General features: G+C 42.4%; 1 protein-coding gene across 3 annotated transcripts in view; it reads right to left on the bottom strand.

Moving 5' to 3' along the window:
• Nucleotides 1-22,257, bottom strand: part of fndc3ba (fibronectin type III domain containing 3Ba) — a 150,182-nt gene that overhangs the window by 18,439 nt on the left and 109,486 nt on the right. For all 3 annotated transcript variants that reach the window (XM_061243134.1, XM_061243136.1, XM_061243135.1), the window contains 11 exons: nucleotides 21,342-21,466; nucleotides 17,454-17,628; nucleotides 14,798-14,884; nucleotides 12,432-12,570; nucleotides 11,698-11,769; nucleotides 11,231-11,349; nucleotides 10,381-10,486; nucleotides 8,412-8,584; nucleotides 6,938-7,051; nucleotides 6,364-6,513; nucleotides 1,405-1,685 (listed from right to left, as the gene is read on the bottom strand). In XM_061243134.1, the coding sequence (XP_061099118.1) occupies nucleotides 1,405-1,685; nucleotides 6,364-6,513; nucleotides 6,938-7,051; nucleotides 8,412-8,584; nucleotides 10,381-10,486; nucleotides 11,231-11,349; nucleotides 11,698-11,769; nucleotides 12,432-12,570; nucleotides 14,798-14,884; nucleotides 17,454-17,628; nucleotides 21,342-21,466 (1,541 nt within the window). The remainder of the gene's footprint in view (nucleotides 1-1,404; nucleotides 1,686-6,363; nucleotides 6,514-6,937; nucleotides 7,052-8,411; nucleotides 8,585-10,380; nucleotides 10,487-11,230; nucleotides 11,350-11,697; nucleotides 11,770-12,431; nucleotides 12,571-14,797; nucleotides 14,885-17,453; nucleotides 17,629-21,341; nucleotides 21,467-22,257) is intronic.

The raw sequence follows: 22,257 nt of genomic DNA, 5'->3' as shown, positions 1-22,257 counted from the left end.
AGGAATAAAGGATGCTTTTTCTAAATGACTTAATTAACCTGATTTAGGTGTTTTAATAATTGAAAGATAAGAATCTATGCCGGAAAATATTACATAAACAAGCTAACATTAAAGCTAAACCAAAGATTGTATTAGTGAAGAGGTAAAAAAAAACAAATGCTTACATGTTTCAGTTCATATCAATATTTTAGTGCAGCTGGTTCCAGAAAAGTAATGTTGTTAATATAGTCTTTGACAGATGACTCATAACCTCTGGAGTCAAAGGCAGAGGCCAGGGACAATATGATTTATGGCACATGTAACTGACAGAGAAGGAAACGGCGAGTAAATAATCCCTTCGGTGTTTGACGAGGTACAACGTAAAATGCCTCTGCGACCAGTGCTCTACAGCGGTCTCATTAGAGCAATATACCCAGATACTGTAAATAGATATTGGACTTAGGCGGAGGCAGGAGGAGAACAAGCCCATATTCTGAACTGCACCCTAAATTCCTATAATGAAGGAAATGGCTGTGCTTTAAGCCTTTAAATACAGAGTTCAAATTCAGTGAATTAAACCCATACAGACGAAAGGCAGCCTTGCTGCACCCATGTACAGATACACAATGCAACAAAAACAGTTCTGTGATAATGAACATGAAGGTTGAATGGGGCTAAAAGAACTGTGTGAGGGTGACCCGACAGTGGGCGTTGAGCTTATTGCGATTATAACCCTTATGTAACATTCATTATTTCGATCAGGACATTCATAGAAGTGTTATTTTTCAATGTCACTATTGATAAGGGCTATAAAACATGATCGTCTGGACAAAGTTCTCTTTTTTCAAAGGCGGGGGAGGTAAATGGACAACTTTAAAAGTGCTTATAGAATACAGCAATATTCAAACTTAGATATTTGAGAGAAGCATTTGCAAGAAATTGTCAAATCTGTTTGCCTGTATAAGTACAGGAACTTTTTTTAGCCCTGATAAGACTTAAGAAAAATAATTTATTTCCTCTTTGTTGAAGGCTGGTTAAAATTGCCTTAACCCTCGCGTAGTCTTAACTTATTCTGTATACTCCCCTTGTCCTAAAGGTAAAAAATGACCCGCCTTCACTAAACCCCTAAAATAATGCAGCTTAATTGAATTTTAAACCCCAAATCTTCTTTGCATGAAGAAACAACCTGTCACTCATCACAAACTTTGTCATCAAATTTCAAGTTGAAAAAAGATAATTTAGGGGGTTTTCTATGCTGTTAAACATAGTGGTGGGTCATTTCTGACCCAACACAAGGGTTAAGCTTTTATGTGATGTTTATGATAGCATTACACAGGCATGCAGTAAGACTTCAGGAGTTAGCACAACCCTTCGGTTGCCAGTCATATGTAAGCTAGACAGTGAGCTTATCGGCAGCCATCTTACATGTACTTGCTGTCCGGTTGCAGGTCCTCGATCACGTAGCAGGTCACGTTGTCCACGCTAACCAGGCTTTCCCCCATCATGATGTTGTAGGAGGTGACCTCTGCCCCGTTATTGCAGGGCTCCTCCCACTTCAGGACGAGGCACGTGGATGGCGAGGATGTGCGCCCGTCTGCGTGGTCATAGTCCGCCAGGTAGAAGGTAGACACTGCGTCCGGTGTGGTGGCGGGGGTCTGGCAGCTCACCAATTCGCTGTAGGGCCCTGCTCCTGCCTGATTGGCAGCCTGAGAAAATGAAACCGGGAGGTTAGCATGAAGACAGCACCAAGGAAATCGCAGACTACACTGCTATAAATCAAACCGTATTCAGCAGACAAATAAAAAAAATGGACCCAGTGGTGTAATTGGCTTAGGTACCATGACAGACCAAAGAAAGGCCAGGCAAAATGGCTGTAAAGAACTGCATCATCAGTTGCCGTGGAAAAACAATGTTTTGCAATAAGACACTGGAAACAAATACTCAAACTGATGCCACAGAGCAAGTGTATACGGTGACGATGCACAATACACAATTATTAAGAAAAGCACACAGTGCGATAATTATTACAGAACCTGAATGGAAAATAAGGGGGAAGCAGGATTAAGAGGATAGGGCAAAGGGTGAGTGAGACAGGGAGATGGTCTTGGTATCATGAAATAAAACAGCTAAACAGAAGCACATTAGCATAGGCTTTTCAGAGCCCTCTACTCTCGAGAAAATGGCCGTTACATGAATTCATGAAAACAAACTGCATTTCAACTGTGTTTTTCAAATACATTGCTGCCTCTCATTATTCAATGCTGTCTTTCAAGCCTTTACAAAGTACAAATGTAACAAAAACGTTGTAAAGGCTGCCGCCACTTCAGAAAAAACAAGTCAATCAATCCCAGAGTCCATAAAGTGAGGAGGGAAAGCAGTTTGTGTCCTTGTGGGTCTCTGGTGAAGTCTTAAAGCCTTGTTCACCTTTCTCTGACCATTTGTGGGTAGCAGACTGAAAGCCTCCCTGCCTTCACAATGATAAAGAATCTCTATCACGACTTACAACTTTAAAACAGACCTCCACTGCCAACTTAGTTTAAATAAACGGTTTATGTGAAAGCATCATGACAAATGCTTCCATAAAAGAGTAACACTTATAGATGGTTACATCATCTCCTTGCCTTGCATACACTATTGGGAGACTGGAACAGCCAACACTTTAAATTTTTAATCAACAGGAATAGAAAGGTAGCTCACTCAGTCAGAGTGGCTCCCAGCAAATAAGCTGCAGTACCTTGGTTTCAACCACTGAAAGGAACTTCCATTTCTTTATTCCACGATATCCAGCTACATACATATTTATGGAAGTGGATAACAATGGCAGGGTCAAAGTTTAATAGACCTGGTTGTGCTTGAAAAACAGGCCAAATGGGTAGAGAGAAGGGGGCTTTGTTAAAAAGGGCATGGGACACTGCTCATCTGTGTCTTTTCTAGGACACACTTTCTCAAAACACGGGGTATTGTTTCTGCGGTTCCTGTTTGTGGATGAACTCATATTTTTCCAGGTAACCTGATTGCAGGGAATGGCAGGGAGGACATGGAACATTGGTGCACAATGCTTGTTATTACATAAATGTCCTAGTGTTCAACAATTAACAATGAAAACTATTCCATAACGCATACACCTCACGCAGAAACACCCGTCCAAACAGACATTTTGAGCTTTTTGTATTACAGTTATCTTCTTTGACTGAGTGAAAGTGGTTACAATACGCCAGGGGTGCGCAACGAATATAATTAAATAATTAAAAGCAGAAGTTGGCACAAAATCCTGAATGGATCGGCCATTGTTGTGCATACCTGCAAAATGCGCACGCACGCATACACGCACACACATGCTGATATGGGACATGTTCACTTCGTTAAAAAAGCAATTTGTAGTGTACTGTATTGAGGAGCAGAGTTCAGCCACATGAAAGCATTTTTCTTTTTTCTTTCATTTATCTTCTGTTCCTGCTATCAGCACTCGGTTGTCTTTCTGTGACTTTTACTTTTCTAAGAAATACACACTTTAAAGCGCAGTCCCCTCTTATGTCAGAGATGGAAATAATGAGCAGCACGCTGCTGTCTACTATGACTACATGGACGGCTGCATGTGTGCGTGCATTTTTTTGTGTTTGTGCGCATGTGTGTGTATGTGTGTGTGCGTGTGTGTGTGCGTGTGCGTACCTGCGTACATGCGTGTTTATGTGTGTTCAATAAAGTAGACGAGACCTGCATTATAAAAATAATTGAGTGTTATTTTCAGGTCCAGATGCCCTTGAAATTGAGGGATCCATTATTTGTGATCAAACAGCATTATAATTCACAAAGTGGCAGGCACTGCGTGTTTCGAAAAGAGACAGACATCACATGACTCCTGGGAACAGGTCTGGTCTGGACAGGGAAGGTGACTTGAGTTCTGTTGTGTTTTATGTTGTTTATTGTTTATTATCATTCCTCTCCGTACAGGTTATGCAAAGGGAAGGAATCAAATGTATAGTGCAGGCCCATAGTGCAATACATAATAACAGTAAATTAAAACAAAAACAGTAAAAACAAGCATAGGACAAGAACATAAAAACAATTTATTAAAAACAAAGCAATGAAAACAAGCATAGAACAAATAGGAGCAGCAGACTTATGAACTACAATTTTTTTTTAAATGTAAAAAAATAAAAGTGTCTGAGTGCTAAAGTGCTTATGTAAGCCTGTGCCCCCCGCAGTCAGGTGGTACAGTTCAGGAGACGAACAGCTTGTGGATAGAAGCTGTTTATGAACCTGGTGGTTCTGGACTTCATACTCCTCAGCCTTGTTCCAAGCAGCAGAGTAAATAGCCCCAGAAAGGGGTGAGAGGAGTCCGTCATGATGCTGCAGGCTTTTCTCTCACACCTTTCTGTGTAAATGTCCTTTATGGCAGGGAAACTGGTCTTCAGAACCGGACTTCACAACGCTGCAGGGCCTTCCTGTCTGCAGCTGAACAGTCCCATGCCAAGCAATGATGCAGCAAGTGAGTATGGACTCTATAGTTCATCTGCAGAACCTGGAGAGGATGGATGTGCACAGACCAGCTCCACAGACCAGCTCCAGCCCTTCTGAAGTCAACAATCATCTCCCTCGTCTTGTCGATATTCAGAGAGAGGTTGTTGTCCCTGCACCAGATCTCGAACCGTCGCACCCTGTCCCTGTATGCGGATTCATCATTGTTGGTGATGAGCCCCACTACTGTGGAATCGTCATCATACTTGATGATGTGACCGCTCTAGTGTATGGCGACGCAGTCGTGGGGAAACAGTGTGTACAATAGTGGGCTTAACACAGCCTTGGGGGGCTCCAGTGTTAGCATTAACCAGTTGCACATCGACATGCTTAATCCAAGAGAGCTCAGCTTATTTGTCAGGGTCGGGGGGGAATGATGGTATTAATTAAATGAACAGCAAACGGGTATATGTGGTCTTGTTCTCCAGGTGAGACAGCACTAGATGAGTGGCAGATACTATTGCATCCTCAGTGGAGTTTCTGCCAGTCTGCATATCGGTGAGGGTCCAGTGTGTTCCGGGTGGAGGTGTTGATGTGTGTCTTGATCAGCCGCTCAAAACACTTCATAACGACCGAAGTAGTCATCGAGGTATGCTGCTGGAGACTTCTTGGGAACTGGATTAATGGTCGCAGATTTGAAGCAAGAAGGCTGATTTGAAGCCTGGGCCAGGGAGCTGTTAGCACATCTGTCAGCCGGTGGGTGCACTCATTGAGCATGCGACTAGGGATGTTATCTGACCGCTAGCCTTGTGTGGGTTCACCCTCAGTGCCTGAGTTTTAACAGACAGTACCTAGTCGCCTGGAAGAGGGTGAGGTCTTCTGGGCTGGCTTGTTGTCAGTAGCTTTGAAACGGGAAAATTGCATTTCTCGTGCAAATTGTTTGATTGCCCGGCCACATGCGCTGGGGATTATTCTGCTGAAAGTGTTGTTGTATTTTCAGTATTTCAGCCCTCTTGACAGTGGTAGCGAGGCTATTTCTAGCTGCTCAGAGCACTGCCATGCCCAGATCTAAATGCAGCATCATGGGCTTTGAGCAGTGAGCAGACCTCAGAATTCAGGGCTTCGGGTCGGGTTGAATTTCCACAGTTCCAGTGGTCACAACATCCTCTGCACATTTGCCGATGTAGCCGATGACAGTCGACGCATAACCCTCCAGGTTTGCGTGACCCCTGCTCATGGCTGCCTCTCTGACGCTTTAACGTTAACTATTCCACTGCTGTGGCAAAAAACGTCAGAAATGTTTGTGCACTAACTTTTAGGCACCCAGTCTACCTCCCTTGGTTTTCCCAAGTGAATTCCTGTCAGCCCGGAAAAAAGCAAGTCCATCCGGTTGTAATACCGAATCAGGTATATTCCTGTGAAGCCATGTCTCAGAAAAAATTAGAAGGCAGCAGTCCCTCATCTCCCGTTGTGCAGCCATTCTCAGTCGTAGCAAATCCATTTTATTGTCCAATGAACTTAAATTTGCCAGTAATATCGATGGTACACTTTTCGTTTCTCATATGTTACAATTCTCTGCTATTTGTCACGAACCTGGAAAAGCCAATGCAACCGTGCGTGCCACCATCGTCATAATTCTGAGACTGCACCAGTGAGGGGAATCTACCCAGAAAGACCTCATCAGACCTACAGGTTTACCAACAGTAGACACTGTAATTGCTTCGCGGTTGTCTACTTTGCAGTGTGTGATTGTCTGTTGTCATTTGAAAATGTCAATGGCAACCCAAACTTCGCATCAATATGTTATTTATTTAATCTAGACTACAGCAGTATCACTTGACTACCTGCAATGGTAACTAACAGTCCCAAATGGTTTCTCAAAATAGCTTTAATCAAGGCAGCCAGCAGGTTGTGAGTGGAGCTTACCTGCAGTCTGCAGCAGTAGTGTGTGGCTGCTGTAAGGTCTGAGATCTCGCACTGGGTGTCTGTACCAGAGTAAATGAGCTCCAGGGTGTCCTCATCCCGGCTCCACTCCAGCCGGTACTCAGAGATGTCAGCCCCAGAGTTCTCTGGGCTCTGAGGAGGGAGAGGACAGAGTTTGGATCAGAACCACGCCACTGGGTGGTCAAAACATTTTTCAAATGTTTCCCCCCCCCCCCCCCCCCAAGCACACAGACAAATGTTTTTATTTCCCAAAAAATGCTTAGACAATCTTTGTGCCCTCGTTTGGTAACTGCAAGCACTTTTCATTGTTTAATCTGCCGAGGTGCGCAATTTAGCCTGCATTTTCTTCATTGTGCATGTGACTAGGCATGTGAACAAGAGCAGTGAGCGAAACTGCTGCCCTGTGTTGTAGAATTCTTCCCCGTTGGTTTCTAATGCCATCACAGTCTCCATATATTATATACTCTAAAGTTCGTACCGCCTTCCGTTTTGAAGGAGAGGAGCGCAATTAATAACCAGGTTGAACCGGAAGCTTTTCCTTTGAAACTGCACTCACCTCCCAGCTCACCAGAACGCAGGTACTTGACGTGAGTGTAAGAGAGGGCGCCCCACACTGGCCCGGAGGACCAGCTGCAGTCGTCACCTCTGTGGCCTCAGAGTAATCTCCGTACTGCAGTGAGACGAGCATGGCACAACGGCCAGGAGCCAGTGAGCAAAACAAAAACACGGGCCAACATAAACTTGTCATTATCACTATTACGGCCCTAAATTAACTCATGCTTCCTGGTCTCTGTTCATTCAGGGCCTCATGCTGCTTTACTGTGGGTTTACAGTAGAAACAAACAAACCCCAAATTAGACTCAAACCAAGCATTAACCATTACATCAGTTTTGGACCACAGATATATCATTAAACACGAACCGCGCCAGCATAAACAACCTTTGCGACAAATGTTACATAAATTCTCTGTGGAAAATGTTACATAAATTCTCTCTGGAAAGAACACTGCCGAAACATAAGGATGTGCATACTTAAGGACATATTTTCATCAAAATAAATTACAGTTCAATGTGCTATTCCATTCCTTTTTTGTATGAACTGAACACAAACACAGACGCTTTACAGTTAAGACCCTATCAATCGTATCTAAAGATCAGACAGACGATTAATGTCCAATACAGGGCAAAATCGAGCGAATGCAACATAAAGACTTGGATTCAATTAAATTATCAATAATTTATGACATCTGTACCATTTGGTGACCATGAGAAAATGTAACTTATAAACATATATTTTGACTCAAAGTTAAGAGCAAATATTTGTTCAAATCAGGCCAGTCTATGAACCATTTTTAAAATGCATTGCAAGAAAATTCTATAAGTAAATGCAGAGACCCAGCAGTAAAGGTAATAGATGACTAATCTATGGTGCTGCCACGTGTGTGCATTTACAGGGTATTGGTATTGACATTCATAGGTACCGGCACCATATAATAAACGACCACACACGTTCATATTTGCCCTCTAAATGCGTTAATGAACATTTCAAAAGAATCGTTTAGTGACCCCACCCCCACTCATCTGCAAATCCGAGAACCGGCTGAAGCCGGATGAGTCAGGTTTAATTGCCTTCATTGTGCTGCCCGTGACTCAGAAAAGACAACAGGTGTGGAGCTTCGGAGAAAGGCAACTTATCACAATTCATTTACTAGGCCGGTCTATTACACTAAGAACAAAGGGAAACATTTCAAGTTCACTGCGACACATGGGATCTCTGGGTAAGCTTTCCAGAAATGTCACATGATTGGCATTCATTTAGCATACTGAGAATTTGAGGAAACCAAAATAGAACTGGGAAGAAAAGAAACCAGAATAGCGAAAAGGTAGAGTGAGGCTATATAAACAAAAGAATGACTCCCCCCCTACTGACAATCATAGCGCGTCTTTGTGCTTCATCAACCCAGCATTGCCATCCCTAGACTACCCCCCGTTCCCCCTCGCTTAGGCGTTTTGGGAGGGAGTGTCACTGACCCCGGCGTCATTGGCTGCACGCACGCGGAAGCTGTAGGTGGCTCCAGGGAGCAGGCTGCCCACGGTGCACTCCAGGTTGGGCCCGTGGTAGACCTGGGCGGGGTCGGCGTCCGCCTGACTCATCTCCACGCTGTACTCAGTCACCTCACAGGAGCCTTCAGAGGAGGGGCAGTCTGGGGGAAGAGAGAAAGGCATGAACGGGTGTGTGGAGGGGTCTGCAGCCCCCACCCAACATAGCAGACAACCGAAGATGCTAGTTAGCGCAGCTAAGTTCCGCAGCCAAAACAACCCTTTATTTAAGCTCTGTGGGATGAGGTCACCACTGTATCTGAACTACATTAGTATACCCGTGAGGTTTTGCTGTTGGGTTTGGTAAAGCAGGTGTAATTACAACACTTTCGCAAAGGGTCAATTCTCTTACTTCATTTTTACTTCAGGCCAGTTCCATCATAGTGAATGTACATGCTGAGGATAATCCAAATCAGTCCGCACATCACTAGGTTAACGGTGTTAAATTAATAAATGGCTCCTGACACAAACACATATGGCTTTATTGTTTATTATATAATGCAATTAAACATCTTTATGAAGTTTAATGCTTTAGGTGACAGTTGAGTTCAGAAATGCTCTCAAGGACTATTATAATATTTTCCTAAGTATTACACACTATCTTATCAATATTTTATTACATTGTAGCCAATATTCAATGACCAATATAATTTTGTTATTTTCAATCAAATAGTTCTGTTTTAAATACTTTAAAAACCCTACCCTTCAAAAAAATGTTACCTCCATGTGAGGAAAATTCACGCAATTATTAGGAGTTAGGCAAGTTATCCAAGACAGCAATTGTCCAGGTCACATTTCATAAAGCAACAAGAGTCTGCCCAGCAATTTAGAAAGCTGGCTTGATAAAACATTGCATCAGTAAAGAAACCCAACTGTGTGGAACTGAATAGGGTAGTCATGTGTATAGGACTCGGTACTGTTCCCACCACAGAGACATAAGCCTTTCCCCGCTGTGCCACTTTCTAGTAAATTTCACAAAGTGCTCCTTTAAGTGTAGGCCCTCCTCCATACAGTGTTATCTAGAGGGAGACTGAAAGCACAGAAACTAGAAGAGTAGGATCATCAAAAATATTAAAACTCTGGAAAGGATATGAGAACATGGTGTTCACCTACTATGACTTCTTCTCTTAACTTACACATCAATATGGCAATAAAAAATAAAAACAAATTAGTCTCAACAAAAAGCTCATAGTCCAATGTACAGGTGCTTTATTAAGTATAAAGCAGGGGAATATATTCTTAAATAATAATTATTGCTTCTGTTTTTTTACTCTGAGGAAGAGGTTGTAGAGGTTAAACAGTGTGCATTGCTCGGAGCTCCATATGCTTCACTGTTTCTTACTTTGGGGCTAGTCCCTGTGAAACTGTGCAGGTAAGGAGTCTCTTTAGCCTATTTGTCCTTTGCCCTGGCATTTGGTCCTCTTTTATTTAGGACGCTGGGCATGGGTTATGAAATTCCATTGGCCTTTGTAAATTTTGGGCCATTATTAATAGGATGTAAAAAGTCAAGGGAACTCGATTGATGACCTTTAAAATCTGAAACTTTTAGAGGACTGAAAGAGCGAGACAGTGGAAGTGGCTCATTAGTTTTAACGGAGGCCAGAACTCATCAGCACCGTTCGCCACCATTTTAAAGCGCTTTAAAATAATGTTGATGCACATAAACGAAACGCAAAATGGACCATTCGAACAGGAGCTCAGCACACGCAAAAGAACAAACATTGAGAAATACCTTTAAGTGAATCTAATACTTATTTTTGTAATCAAAAAAAATATTCTTTTTATAAAAAACGACAAAAGAAAAGGCACAAACAAAAAAAAATGACCTTGTTTAATAGACAAGATGTAAATTGATTTGCGATGACAGTGAAAGAGGAAACGGTTGGAGAGGGAGGCTTACCCCACTGTAGTTGTACTTCCTTGTGTTTGGCTTTACCCACAATCCTTGGGGGCTGGCAGGGCCCTGGGGCCACACTTAGCGTACGGACCGGCAGGCTTTCAGAACACTGCAGGAACATCAGCAGGAGTTGTTGTACAGCTTCACTTCAACTCTTTGCCTGCCTTTTTCCATTCTATTTCATTCTCCATTTTTTCTTTTGCTGTCATTGTCGTGCATTGTTGTGAACTTATTTTAAGGAAATTGACTATAAAATATTTTTTGAAAAATCATTAACAGCCTTATTTTTCTTGTTATGATTCCAAGAAAACCTCAGTGATACGATTCCCAGAGTAATGTAGAGTCAACCAAACACTTATGAAACCTAAAGCAGCACACATAATAGCACCATTTGAAGTAACAGATACAAAAGAGAAGAATTAAATGGAAATTAGTCATTATGCCAATCTTCCAAAACATCCTACGAAAACAAACTTTGCAAAATACGACAGAGATGGAGGGTCACTGAAAAGGAGAACTGTTTAGAAAGCAAATGGGCAATATGAATGTTCTAATGAGATCCCTATAAATATTGTTCTGATATTGGATTACAGCAACAAAATCAGAGCAGCCATATACAAAATATCTAGGGAAGTATCCATATTTCTGAAAATTATGTTTTGTCATGCTAGTTTCAATTTGATGTGTTAATTCCTCAAAGGATCGACTGTACTATTAGCATTAAAATAAGTTTCATTATTATTATTATATTCTATGAGTGTACCTTATGATCTACCACTTATTGAAGCTTTTTTTAATGCTCCATAGTTTGTGATGACCACCATAGTTTCCCTTCATGCATCCGGGCTCATACCTGACTGTGTCCGCCGGTGCTAATGCAGCAGATCCGCAGTCTGTACAAAGTGCCAGGTTTCAAGTGATCACATTCACACTCCGTGGCCGGTCCACTATATGCAACATCCCATTGATTAGCTATGGAGACAAAAGAGGCATGGTGAGTCTTATGGTAGTTTATGCTCAAGTAAAAACATGAAGTAAAGCTAGGGCATACATAACAATCCCTCTTCTAAACAGGCACAGAGCGAATTAAGGATTGGGGGTGCGCTTTGCTGGAATTGTGTAGGTTAAGTAGCAGGGGATCGATTCACAAATCAATGGAACGCCAATCAAAACCCTTTCAAGAGCCTGGGCCAATTACAAGAGAGAACATTGCGTGCCAGGCTTTGTGGTGTGGGGAGATGTTTTCCGCGGACATGTAGGGAGAGATTAGTGAGCTGCTCTTTGGAGAACACTGACGAAGAAAATAAGTAATGCTTGTACCGTCAGAATTTCCTTCTGAAATTTCCAAGAGGTATGTCAAAATTTCTGAGCCGCCATTGTCTTGAGGAGGGTCTGCAAAAAGAAGGGAGGGAGAGAAAACGTGAAATGTTTGAAGAGAGAAACTTCACACCAGTTAGTCAGGACCTTGGCCGAATGTCTCATCCAATGGAAGACACCTCCTACAGCACAGTGTCTCTATTCCAGGTCTCCTATTTAAATACTGACAAAGCCCAACCCTGCCTACTTAACAGCAGTGAAATGAAAACACCCCAGGTTGTTACAGATAAACAAGTGTACAGTGAGGTCCATAAGTATTCAGAGAGTGACACAATGTTAAAGGGTTGTAATTCCTAAACGGTTTACCCCATATGGATGTAAATACCTTTAAATGAAAGTTGATAGTCCACACGCTTTAATTAGAATTTAATTTAAGTCCAAACGCTTACGGACCTCACTCAATGCAAGATCAGCTCAAGTTGGCCATGCTCTTTGCCGAAGATAACCTCTACACCAGGGGTTCCCGAACATTCTTCCGATGTGACCCCAAATGAATGTTCACAAACTTACACAACCCCAACACCCCACCCACACACATCTTGTGCCTAACAACACCCTTTAGCCATGACTATACTGGAAATACACCACAACCTCTCCTGCCTCATTTTATTATAGTTGGGTTGTTGGGTTGTAGTGATGTTAAACTGTGAGATATTGGAGGCAGAAGTTCTGCGTACCCCATTTCACGCAGAAGCTGTGGGGCGTCACGGCACCCTTAACGCACGGTTTGGAGGGTGGTCCTGGCTTGTCTGGACTTGTGTTACAAACCAGGATTTCACTGGGGCTGCTCCTTCCTTCCATGCTGGAAGCTATGAGCTGTGAGAGAGAGAGAGCGAATGAGAGAAAGAGAGAAAGAATGAGTGAGAGATAATCCATTAGAGAGAAACATACAGTGCAGCAACAATTGCTTCAAAATGTGACAGTTTGCCACAGCCTGAGAGATAATGAGCCAATCTATATATCCTGATCCAGTAGAGTCCACTCAAGCTCCCTTCTTGATCTGCTTTCATGTTCCTTTTTTCATTATTGTTCAATGTTACACATTCATTGTTGCACGCACGCGCACACACACACATACAGTTTTATTCTATGTTCATTGTATTTCTTTCCTCATACTTTGGCAATAGTTATCTATGTAAATTATGCCACTAAAGCTCATTTAAATTTAAATTAGAGAAAGAGAGAGAGAGAGAATGTATACAGTGCAGACAGGAATATACAGTCTCACGGAAGGAGTCCATCTACTGCAATAAGGAAAAAACAAAAGCCTCAATTCACAACAGAGCCAAAAGATTTTGGGAAAGAGACCTTGGAGCTGAGCGACAGATTAAATAACCTCACAAAGCCTGGGCGCTTGTGCAGCACTACACCTTCCACAAACAGGGGACACAAAAAAACTTCCCATCATTGTTGGGGGAGGAAAGGAACTTTACGACACTGGAAGCGAAGCACAAAGCGGCTATTTACAGCAAAAAGAAAAGGATTACAAACATTCTATTGTGATAGTGCTTGCTTTTTCTAAGCGTCATCTTTAAAGCTGTTTATTCCCGTGTTATTACTGTATAGTACGTGGATGTGTTGCATGATTAGTTGCTTTAATAAGCAAGTACACAGGTTACTCGAAAACATATTTCAATACGTCAAGCTGAATTTAGAGAATGAGAAGGGGGAAGAGAGAAAGAATGCCAGAGGGTTGCAATCTGTAAACTGAAAAACAGTGATATATATGAAAAGAAATCCTGGTTAATTTCAGAGTTTATGATTGATGAGGAATTCCCTATGGATGTGGGGGAATCCAGTAAAGTTGTGTGAATGAAAAATGGCTGAGAAATATTATTGGAGACTGTTTTGGAGAGAGAAGGTCACAAGGATCTTCCTCCTCTGTGGAGGAGTGGAGAGAGGGAGAAGGAAAAATAAAAGGGCAAATATGTAAACCTCATACTACTGATTTTCCTTCATAAGCTGAAGTGAATATAAGTGAACATGAACACAGCGGGATTTATAGTGTACACCTCAAAATAACCCCCCAAAGGTTTTTGTGAATACTTCCTGCACAAATACTGTTCAATTCAACACAAATCTTTCCGCACTTTCTCTCTAAACCGGCAGGGAAATTGAATGGCTCCGAATAGGCTAGGTCAACCAGACAATGTCAATGTTTTAAAACACTTACTTTGGCTTTTCGCTTCCAATTTAAAAGCCTCAAAATGATCTATTTCAGGAATTCTAATGGACAACAAAATTCAAATACATAAAACCTAATATCCTGAGGCAAATTCAGAAAGGTCACCCGTAATGAAATGATGCATCGCAAGAGGGCCTACACATTGCATGTGATTGAGAAATATTTTCCACTGTCACAGTCTAGAAGAAGCATACTCAAAATTCCATTTAACAAAGTAAAAAAAAAAAAAAAAAAAGAAGTTTTTACAGAGATCTGGCTAAGTTGAGCTTTTATGCCAGCTTGACCAAAATCATGATGACACTACAATGGCCAACCACACTGGGACCGTTTTGGTCCTTCGGGGTATTTTAAACTATGTCCAGAAACTGTGACAAACAAAATAGGCTGTGGCTCTTGTGCATTCTGCCTACAGTACGCTCGGTAATTAAATTAAACTATAGCGGGGAGCAGTGGTTTTCAAATACTGTCCTAAATTTTATGTGCAAACATATTGCGGGGAATGGACAAAATCATAAACACTGTGAGGATCGCAAATTCCGGGAGGGACTGTAAATCATGACAGTTATACTAGCTTTGTCATAAGCTATAATGCACATTCATGAGTTGTTATGTTTCTGGCATCATTATGCAAGGTTTTGTTTTCTCAAACAACCATCTTGCACCCGCCTCAATGAAAAGCAACGAACAACCACAAAAAAGAGGTCTTAAAAATGTCCATTTATAAACCCTCCTTAGAGCTCAGAGACAGCCTGAAATGGTTTTGCAGCTATTTAATGACAGTAAATTTAAGGTTTTGAGAAGTCTCTGTAACGAGAAGTGTCTCCAGGGAGGCAATCTCCTCTTTCCTGCCTCACTTACCCTGAATTTATACTGTGTGCTCCTCTTCAGGCCTCCCACCGTACAAGTCAAGTTTTCTCCAGTGTACTTTGGATTAAACTCAGTTCCCTGTGGAGGAATGACAGTGGGGAAACAAATGGTATGCAGTCAAACACAGGCGCCGGGAGAAATGACCCGCACGGGCGGCAGCGAGCGAGGAGACGGAAGACCGCGCCCGATGCAGTCACTGTTCGTCACCCAGGGCCCATTAAATCTACGGGCCGGCTACAGCCATGTGAAGAGGTATAAATAAACGGCCGAGGAGAACCTCCAGTCCTCTGGTGCTCAGCAGCACTATAACACGTTGTACCGGAACATTCCAGAACCAGGTCATTTAACCACTGACTTAATATATGTTCTACCATCATAAGGGCTGATGGGACTATTGGACAGTCAATAGGATAACCGGCAGTATTACTTATCTACTCATTTAAATGATTAAGCGTGTCAGTAATAAGGTTATTAAACCAGCTGACAATACCTGTAATGAGGTTCTTAAATCAAATTATAGCATCAATAAAGAACTGCAGCAGCAGCTCGGTGTTGGGAAGAAGTGTATTTTATGGTTAAAAGAACTGTAAGTAAGCTTGCTAAAGAGGGTGAAAAGGTAACTAGCTGGCCCATTACTAGTTTCATTTAGTTTATTAACATTAGCTATAAAGTATGTTAATGCAATGTAGTCAATTTACTCTTGTACAACAAGCTCAGTTCACAATGCAGACAGTGCACTTTTTAAGGTCAAGTTTATGCATTTAACTCATATACAAAATGTCCATGGGACAATTCCCCTTTACGGATTGATGTCCCTCCATTTGCAGAGGATACGTCAGGGTCAGCAATGAGGTTCTGGAGCTGACAGTATTAGTAGTGACAGAGAGCATAAGTCAGGGTCAGTAATGAGGTTCTGGAGCTGACAGTGTTAGCGACATTACAGAGGATAAGTCAGGGTCAGGAATGAGGATCTGGAGCTGAAAGTATTAGTAGTGACAGAGAGGATAAGTCAGGGTCAGTAATGAGGTTCTGGAGCTGACAGTGTTAGCGACATTACAGAGGATAAGTCAGGGTCTGGAATGAGGTTCTGGAGCTGACAATATTAGTAGTGACAGAGAGGATAAGTCAGGGTCAGTAATGAGGTTCTGGAGCTGACAGTGTTAGTAGTGACAGAGAGGATAAGTCAGGGTCAGTAATGAGGTTCTGGAGCTGACAGTGTTAGCGACATTACAGAGGATAAGTCAGGGTCAGGAATGAGGTTCTGGAGCTGACAGTGTTAGCGACATTACAGAGGATAAGTCAGGGTCAGTAATGAGGTTCTGGAGCTGACAGTGTTAGCGACATTACAGAGGATAAGTCAGGGTCAGGAATGAGGATCTGGAGCTGAAAGTATTAGTAGTGACAGAGAGGATAAGTCAGGGTCAGTAATGAGGTTCTGGAGCTGACAGTGTTAGCGACATTACAGAGGATAAGTCAGGGTCTGGAATGAGGTTCTGGAGCTGACAATATTAGTAGTGACAGAGAGGATAAGTCAGGGTCAGTAATGAGGTTCTGGAGCTGACAGTGTTAGTAGTGACAGAGAGGATAAGTCAGGGTCAGTAATGAGGTTCTGGAGCTGACAGTGTTAGCGACATTACAGAGGATAAGTCAGGGTCAGGAATGAGGATCTGGAGCTGAAAGTATTAGTAGTGACAGAGAGGATAAGTCAGGGTCAGTAATGAGGTTCTGGAGCTGACAGTGTTAGCGACATTACAGAGGATAAGTCAGGGTCTGGAATGAGGTTCTGGAGCTGACAATATTAGTAGTGACAGAGAGGATAAGTCAGGGTCAGTAATGAGGTTCTGGAGCTGACAGTGTTAGTAGTGACAGAGAGGATAAGTCAGGGTCAGTAATGAGGTTCTGGAGCTGACAGTGTTAGCGACATTACAGAGGATAAGTCAGGGTCAGGAATGAGGTTCTGGAGCTGACAGTGTTAGCGACATTACAGAGGATAAGTCAGGGTCAGTAATGAGGTTCTGGAGCTGACAGTGTTAGCGACATTACAGAGGATAAGTCAGGGTCAGGAATGAGGATCTGGAGCTGAAAGTATTAGTAGTGACAGAGAGGATAAGTCAGGGTCAGTAATGAGGTTCTGGAGCTGACAGTGTTAGCGACATTACAGAGGATAAGTCAGGGTCTGGAATGAGGTTCTGGAGCTGACAATATTAGTAGTGACAGAGAGGATAAGTCAGGGTCAGTAATGAGGTTCTGGAGCTGACAGTGTTAGTAGTGACAGAGAGGATAAGTCAGGGTCAGTAATGAGGTTCTGGAGCTGACAGTGTTAGCGACATTACAGAGGATAAGTCAGGGTCAGTAATGAGGTTCTGGAGCTGACAGTGTTAGCGACATTACAGAGGATAAGTCAGGGTCAGGAATGAGGTTCTGGAGCTGACAGTGTTAGTAGTGACAGAGAGGATAAGTCAGGGTCAGTAATGAGGTTCTGGAGCTGACAGTGTTAGCGACATTACAGAGGATAAGTCAGGGTCAGGAATGAGGTTCTATAGCTGACAGTGTTAGTAGTGACAGAGAGGATAAGTCAGGGTCAGTAATGAGGTTCTGGAGTAGTGACAGAGGGTCAGGACCAGGCGGGGCTCGCAGTGACTCTCACATTGTTCTCCTCCTGGATCTCCAGGGTGTAGGTGATGACCTCCTCGGCCGTGCAGCCGTCGGGGCGGCTCCACTCCAGTGTGACCCAGGTGATACCGGCCCGCACCAGCCGCGGTGCCAGGGGCAGCTGGGGGAGGTTTCCAGTCGTGTAGAAGACCACTTCGGCGCTGAAGCCACTGCAGGGACCAATGACAGCACAGTTACGGGGTGAATTAATAAATGTGAGCACAGGAGAGGGTCAATGGACTAGTAAGCATATCACACAATAGACCTAGGACAAATAAGTCATTGTTTTGGATTCAAATAATTTTCTGTGTGACTGATCTTGCCTGGTGCAACTGAGCCAACCAAGATGACCAGAAGGGTGGATGTGCACTTTTTGAGAGTATTTCATAGGTTCCAATACACCAGACAAGCTTAGTAAAGTGTAGAGAAGTATTTGAATCCAAAATAATAACATTTGTTGACCCAGGTCACATAATACAAGCAATATACCTTACAATCAACTGTCTGAATTGCCTGACCATCACAGAAAAGCTTATCTGACATTAATGCAAATGGTTCAAACTAATTTTGAAATGCTCACAAGGTTGAGAGCCTCTTGTAATACAGTATTTTCATGGTTAACCCAAGACTTGGTGCGGTTAAATGTTGAAGCAGGCAACGTGTTAGCACGATGCAAGAGCAGTTTGTTTCCCTGGAAATGGTTTTGCCTCTTATTTATGTCTTGTCAGTTCCACTTTACTGTGCAGTGAAACTCTGGCCCTGTTTAAATGAAGGAGAGAGCGGAGACTAACTCTGCATTCAAGTCAACAAAACGAGACCGCATACTCAGAACCCTGGACCTGACGTTTACGACCTGCCAACTGCAATGATCAATTTAAAAGCCGTTTGCTCATTAAATACTGCCTTCAGATGCTACAAGAGGGTTGGCTGTGTGGGTATGCAAGTGTGAATATATGCATTTAATTGGAGTGCGAGTGCTCATTTTCGACTGCTGTTACTATCATTACATTACATTACATTATTGGCATTTGGCAGACGCTCTTATCCAGAGCGACGTACAACAAAGTGCATACCCATAACCAGGGATAAGTTCGCTGAAAGACCCTAGAGGTAAGTACAATTTCAACTGCTACCTGTACAACAAAGATAAGGACAAGGGCCATTTTTTTTTTTTTTTTTTTTTTTTTTGAACAAACAAACAAACAGAGCAAAAGTCACCAAATTTAACTATCCAAACACTGCTTACCTAGCCAACTAAAATACTGATACACAAGTCACAGAGACAACAATTAAGGTTCACAGGGAGGTAGGGAGGGATGGGGAGAGGTGCTGTTTGAAGAGGTGTGTCTTCAGCTTGCGCTTGAAGGTGGGGAGGGATTCTATAGTTCTGACCTCAACGGGGAGTTCGTTCCACCACCGTGGAGCCAGAACAGACAGTAGTCGTGAGCGTGAGGTGGTATCAAATCTAATATTTGTGACATAAGACATTGGTAACATTAAATTGCAAAGTTATGCAAGTGGTATGGAGGGGAGAGAGAGAAAGAGAATGGATAATAATAAAGAGCAACCGCACCTCCAAGATGTAGTAAGTAAGTAAGTGAGCCAGCTATGACTACTTTTGTAACCTAAAGGCTTTCATAAAATCTATGGGTTGTGGGCGATAGGCTCCTCCAACAGCCGCAGCATTTGTTCCACAATTTTCTTGCGGCAAGTCTGCAACAGCCAGCATGCCGTCAACACCATCCCAGCAAAGACGAATGGTTCATTAGAAGAAGCTAATGTTCTTAACCTCAGTACTGTAAGAGCATTCTTACAGTAATCTTCTGATCTTACAAATTGACGCAAGTGCCAGAAAGAAATCCAGGTATGATTCACAAAACCTCCACAGTGGGTGGCAAGTACATGCAATAGAACAACCAGGGAAACAGGGGCACAGTGTGCGATCTACATACATTTCTGTGACACAATGACTCTTTTCCATACAAATGAGGTTCAATATGCGGCCAATTCACAAAGACGATCATAACTTACCCCTCACAATGAATCTGTAAAGATGAAACCTGGCAGTAATGCCATTGTAAATGTGCAAACGTGTTGTAAATGCAAGAGGAAGAGACCACAAACATTTCTGGTGTGCAAGAGATTAAGTCTTCCATACAAGAGTATCTGTCTAAGGGTAAATAAAGACAGAAATCAGTCATTACAGGGTAGCAATACTAGTCACTACTGTTCTTGCACCCTAATTAGAGCTCCAAAAACTAAATCAATCCCTTGTAAAATGACAGATATCAAAGCAGTGGTATTTAATCAGCATTTGCAAAACAAAACAGATGAAACCAGCATAACCTCGGCATAACCCTACAGTAGCTCAAAAAATAGGCTGAACTGAAGGCCTAAATGTCATGGCACGTAACACATTATGATATTTCTGAGCGCGTGTCCCATTTGTTGCAAGAGGTCAGTTAAAATCACGGGCTGTAACTGACAAAGCAGCGGAATACATGGAACACACAGTGGTCGGATTCAGACCATTAGACAGATCCCCTAAACACCTCCTGAAAGCCAGTTGCATTTCAATTCCCCAAGGTGTTGAAGCAGAGGTGCTTTGTTTCTGCCATTATAAATGAGGCCATTAGGCCTAGGCTACATAAAAAATTTTTTCCCTTAAATCGTGTACAAGAAAAAAAGCCAAATGACAGTGCTTGTAAAATGGCGACGTTTAATTGGCCGACCTTGAGCATGTGACTCAGCAGTGTCAGCACCACACACTCCAGGTACTGTACTTGCTCACTTAATAATGACTTCCAGATCATTGATTACAATATATAATATAATATAATAGTCTCAGCTCAACTGAAGAATTGAACCTCCCACTGTGAACTGAAGACAATTTTCTTTGGTCTTCCTTTAAGGGTCACTGCACCTTTTCTTTACATCCGCATAGCCACACTGAACTCCTATAGTTCTGATATTATGTACAAGCAAGTTCTGTATCGGAGATCTGAAAGTTAGCTTTGGCAACTTAGCAATGACACACATTGCGAAGAAAATTATACGATTCTCTTTTAGTAGGTCATTGTTTTTACTGATTTTCACATGATCTCACTAGTTATTTGGGAGTGGTTGTGCAGTTAGTTGATTTGCATACTTTACTGAATAGGTCATTATTGTGGCCAGGACAGCAGTGACAGCAATAAGGAGCACATGATAACTACCCGTCTTTCCTGCAGAAAGATGTGAAGAAAGAAGTCATTAAGTTTAAAGAGGACAACACTTCAAAATACATGTTGGTTTCCCAGAAGAAAGAAAAACCTTGGAATGAAGCTTTTTGCATAAACATTTTTAAGATGTCTTTGAAAGTCCATCCACTCGTCTTTAAAAACATTTTAAAAGTACACAACACAGACCTGGGTCAAATACGTAATTGTTTTGGATTCAAATACTTTTCTGCTTTACTGAGCGTGTCTGGCACAGAAAAGTATTTGAATCCAAAACAATGACGTATTTGACCAAGGCCTGATGCAACACAATATATTTCTAAAAAAAAAGTTTTGTGTGTCCCACTACTTGTGTCCGTATGTCTGTGACTGTAAAGTGTATGCCCCCTGGTGGTTGGTTTAGAGAACATTTTTATGACAAACATGCCTAGCGCGTGGGTACGAATGAACATAGCATACACTCTCTTCATAATCATCCACACCAGCAAATACTGTGTCTGTTACATGCTCTGTGCTAGTTACAGTTTACCAGGTCGGTCACAGGAAATGTGTTTGTTCATTAAGTGGGCGATGGGCAGGGTGAAGCTTAAGGTGCATTATTAGCATTCAGAACCGTTTCCTCAGTGATATTCTGGCTAACCTCACGTTACCTCAGACTTTCGTACCTGGTGCCGATGTCATTCCGTGCTGCTAATCGAAACGTGTACCCCATGGCTGGACACAGTCTTGTAAGTTTACAGTGCCTTTGGCTCCCAAAATAGCATTCTCTGAAAACGTTGTTCTTCTTTCCCTGAGGGAAAAGGACAGGAAAAAAGGAGTGTCAGGAGAAACAAAATTCACGTTGCATCGATGTTGTTATTTGCCAATACCTTTACCAAACACCATTTACAGCAAAACACTGTCAACCAATCACATAACTCTCGATCACCTTTTCTTAAAATAACCTTCTAATAGGCCCCCCCTTCTACTGAATTACCGTGGAGGGACCTATTATATTTTGCTAGGAGAATTAGAATTTAGATAGGTCATGGGTATGTCGTCATCTTCTTTTCTGTGCTTTGGCAGCATAAGATTCATCTTGTCGCGTAAATAAAGCATTTGAAATTTGAATTAAAATGGAGGGGATGCTCCAATCCAGTCCTAACTGACTGGCCCCAACTCAGCAACAAAGAAAGAGAGTACGAGAAAGAGACCGAAAGAGCACAAGGGTGAGGGAGAGAAAGGGAGAGAGAGAGAGAGACAGACAGACAGACAGACAGACAGACAGACAGAGAGAATGCACACAGCAGAAGGGCAGGGGAGCCCGGTGATGGGCGAGAAAGCTAATGAGCCAGAGAGAGGTGACATGGGTCCTGGCGCTGTAATTAAAAAGAGAGACGGGCCAAAAATTCATCAACAGCCTCTGGAAGCTGGCCCTCCTCTTCAGAGTTTTGTGCTGAAGCCAAAACTATAAAACCAAAGTCAGACTATACAGAAGAATGGTTTAACTGCACCGGAGAAGTGTTTTTTATACTGCGCTGTGCTATTTATTTATTTTTTACTAGAGCCAGCAGTTCCCAAGTAAAACAGGATTGACAGTTT

The sequence above is a fragment of the Conger conger genome, chromosome 5 (genome assembly GCF_963514075.1).
Source record: "Conger conger chromosome 5, fConCon1.1, whole genome shotgun sequence".
Taxonomy (NCBI): domain Eukaryota; kingdom Metazoa; phylum Chordata; class Actinopteri; order Anguilliformes; family Congridae; genus Conger; species Conger conger.
The sequence above is the reverse complement of the archived record's forward strand: the minus strand, read 5'-3'. Positions and strand labels throughout refer to the sequence as shown.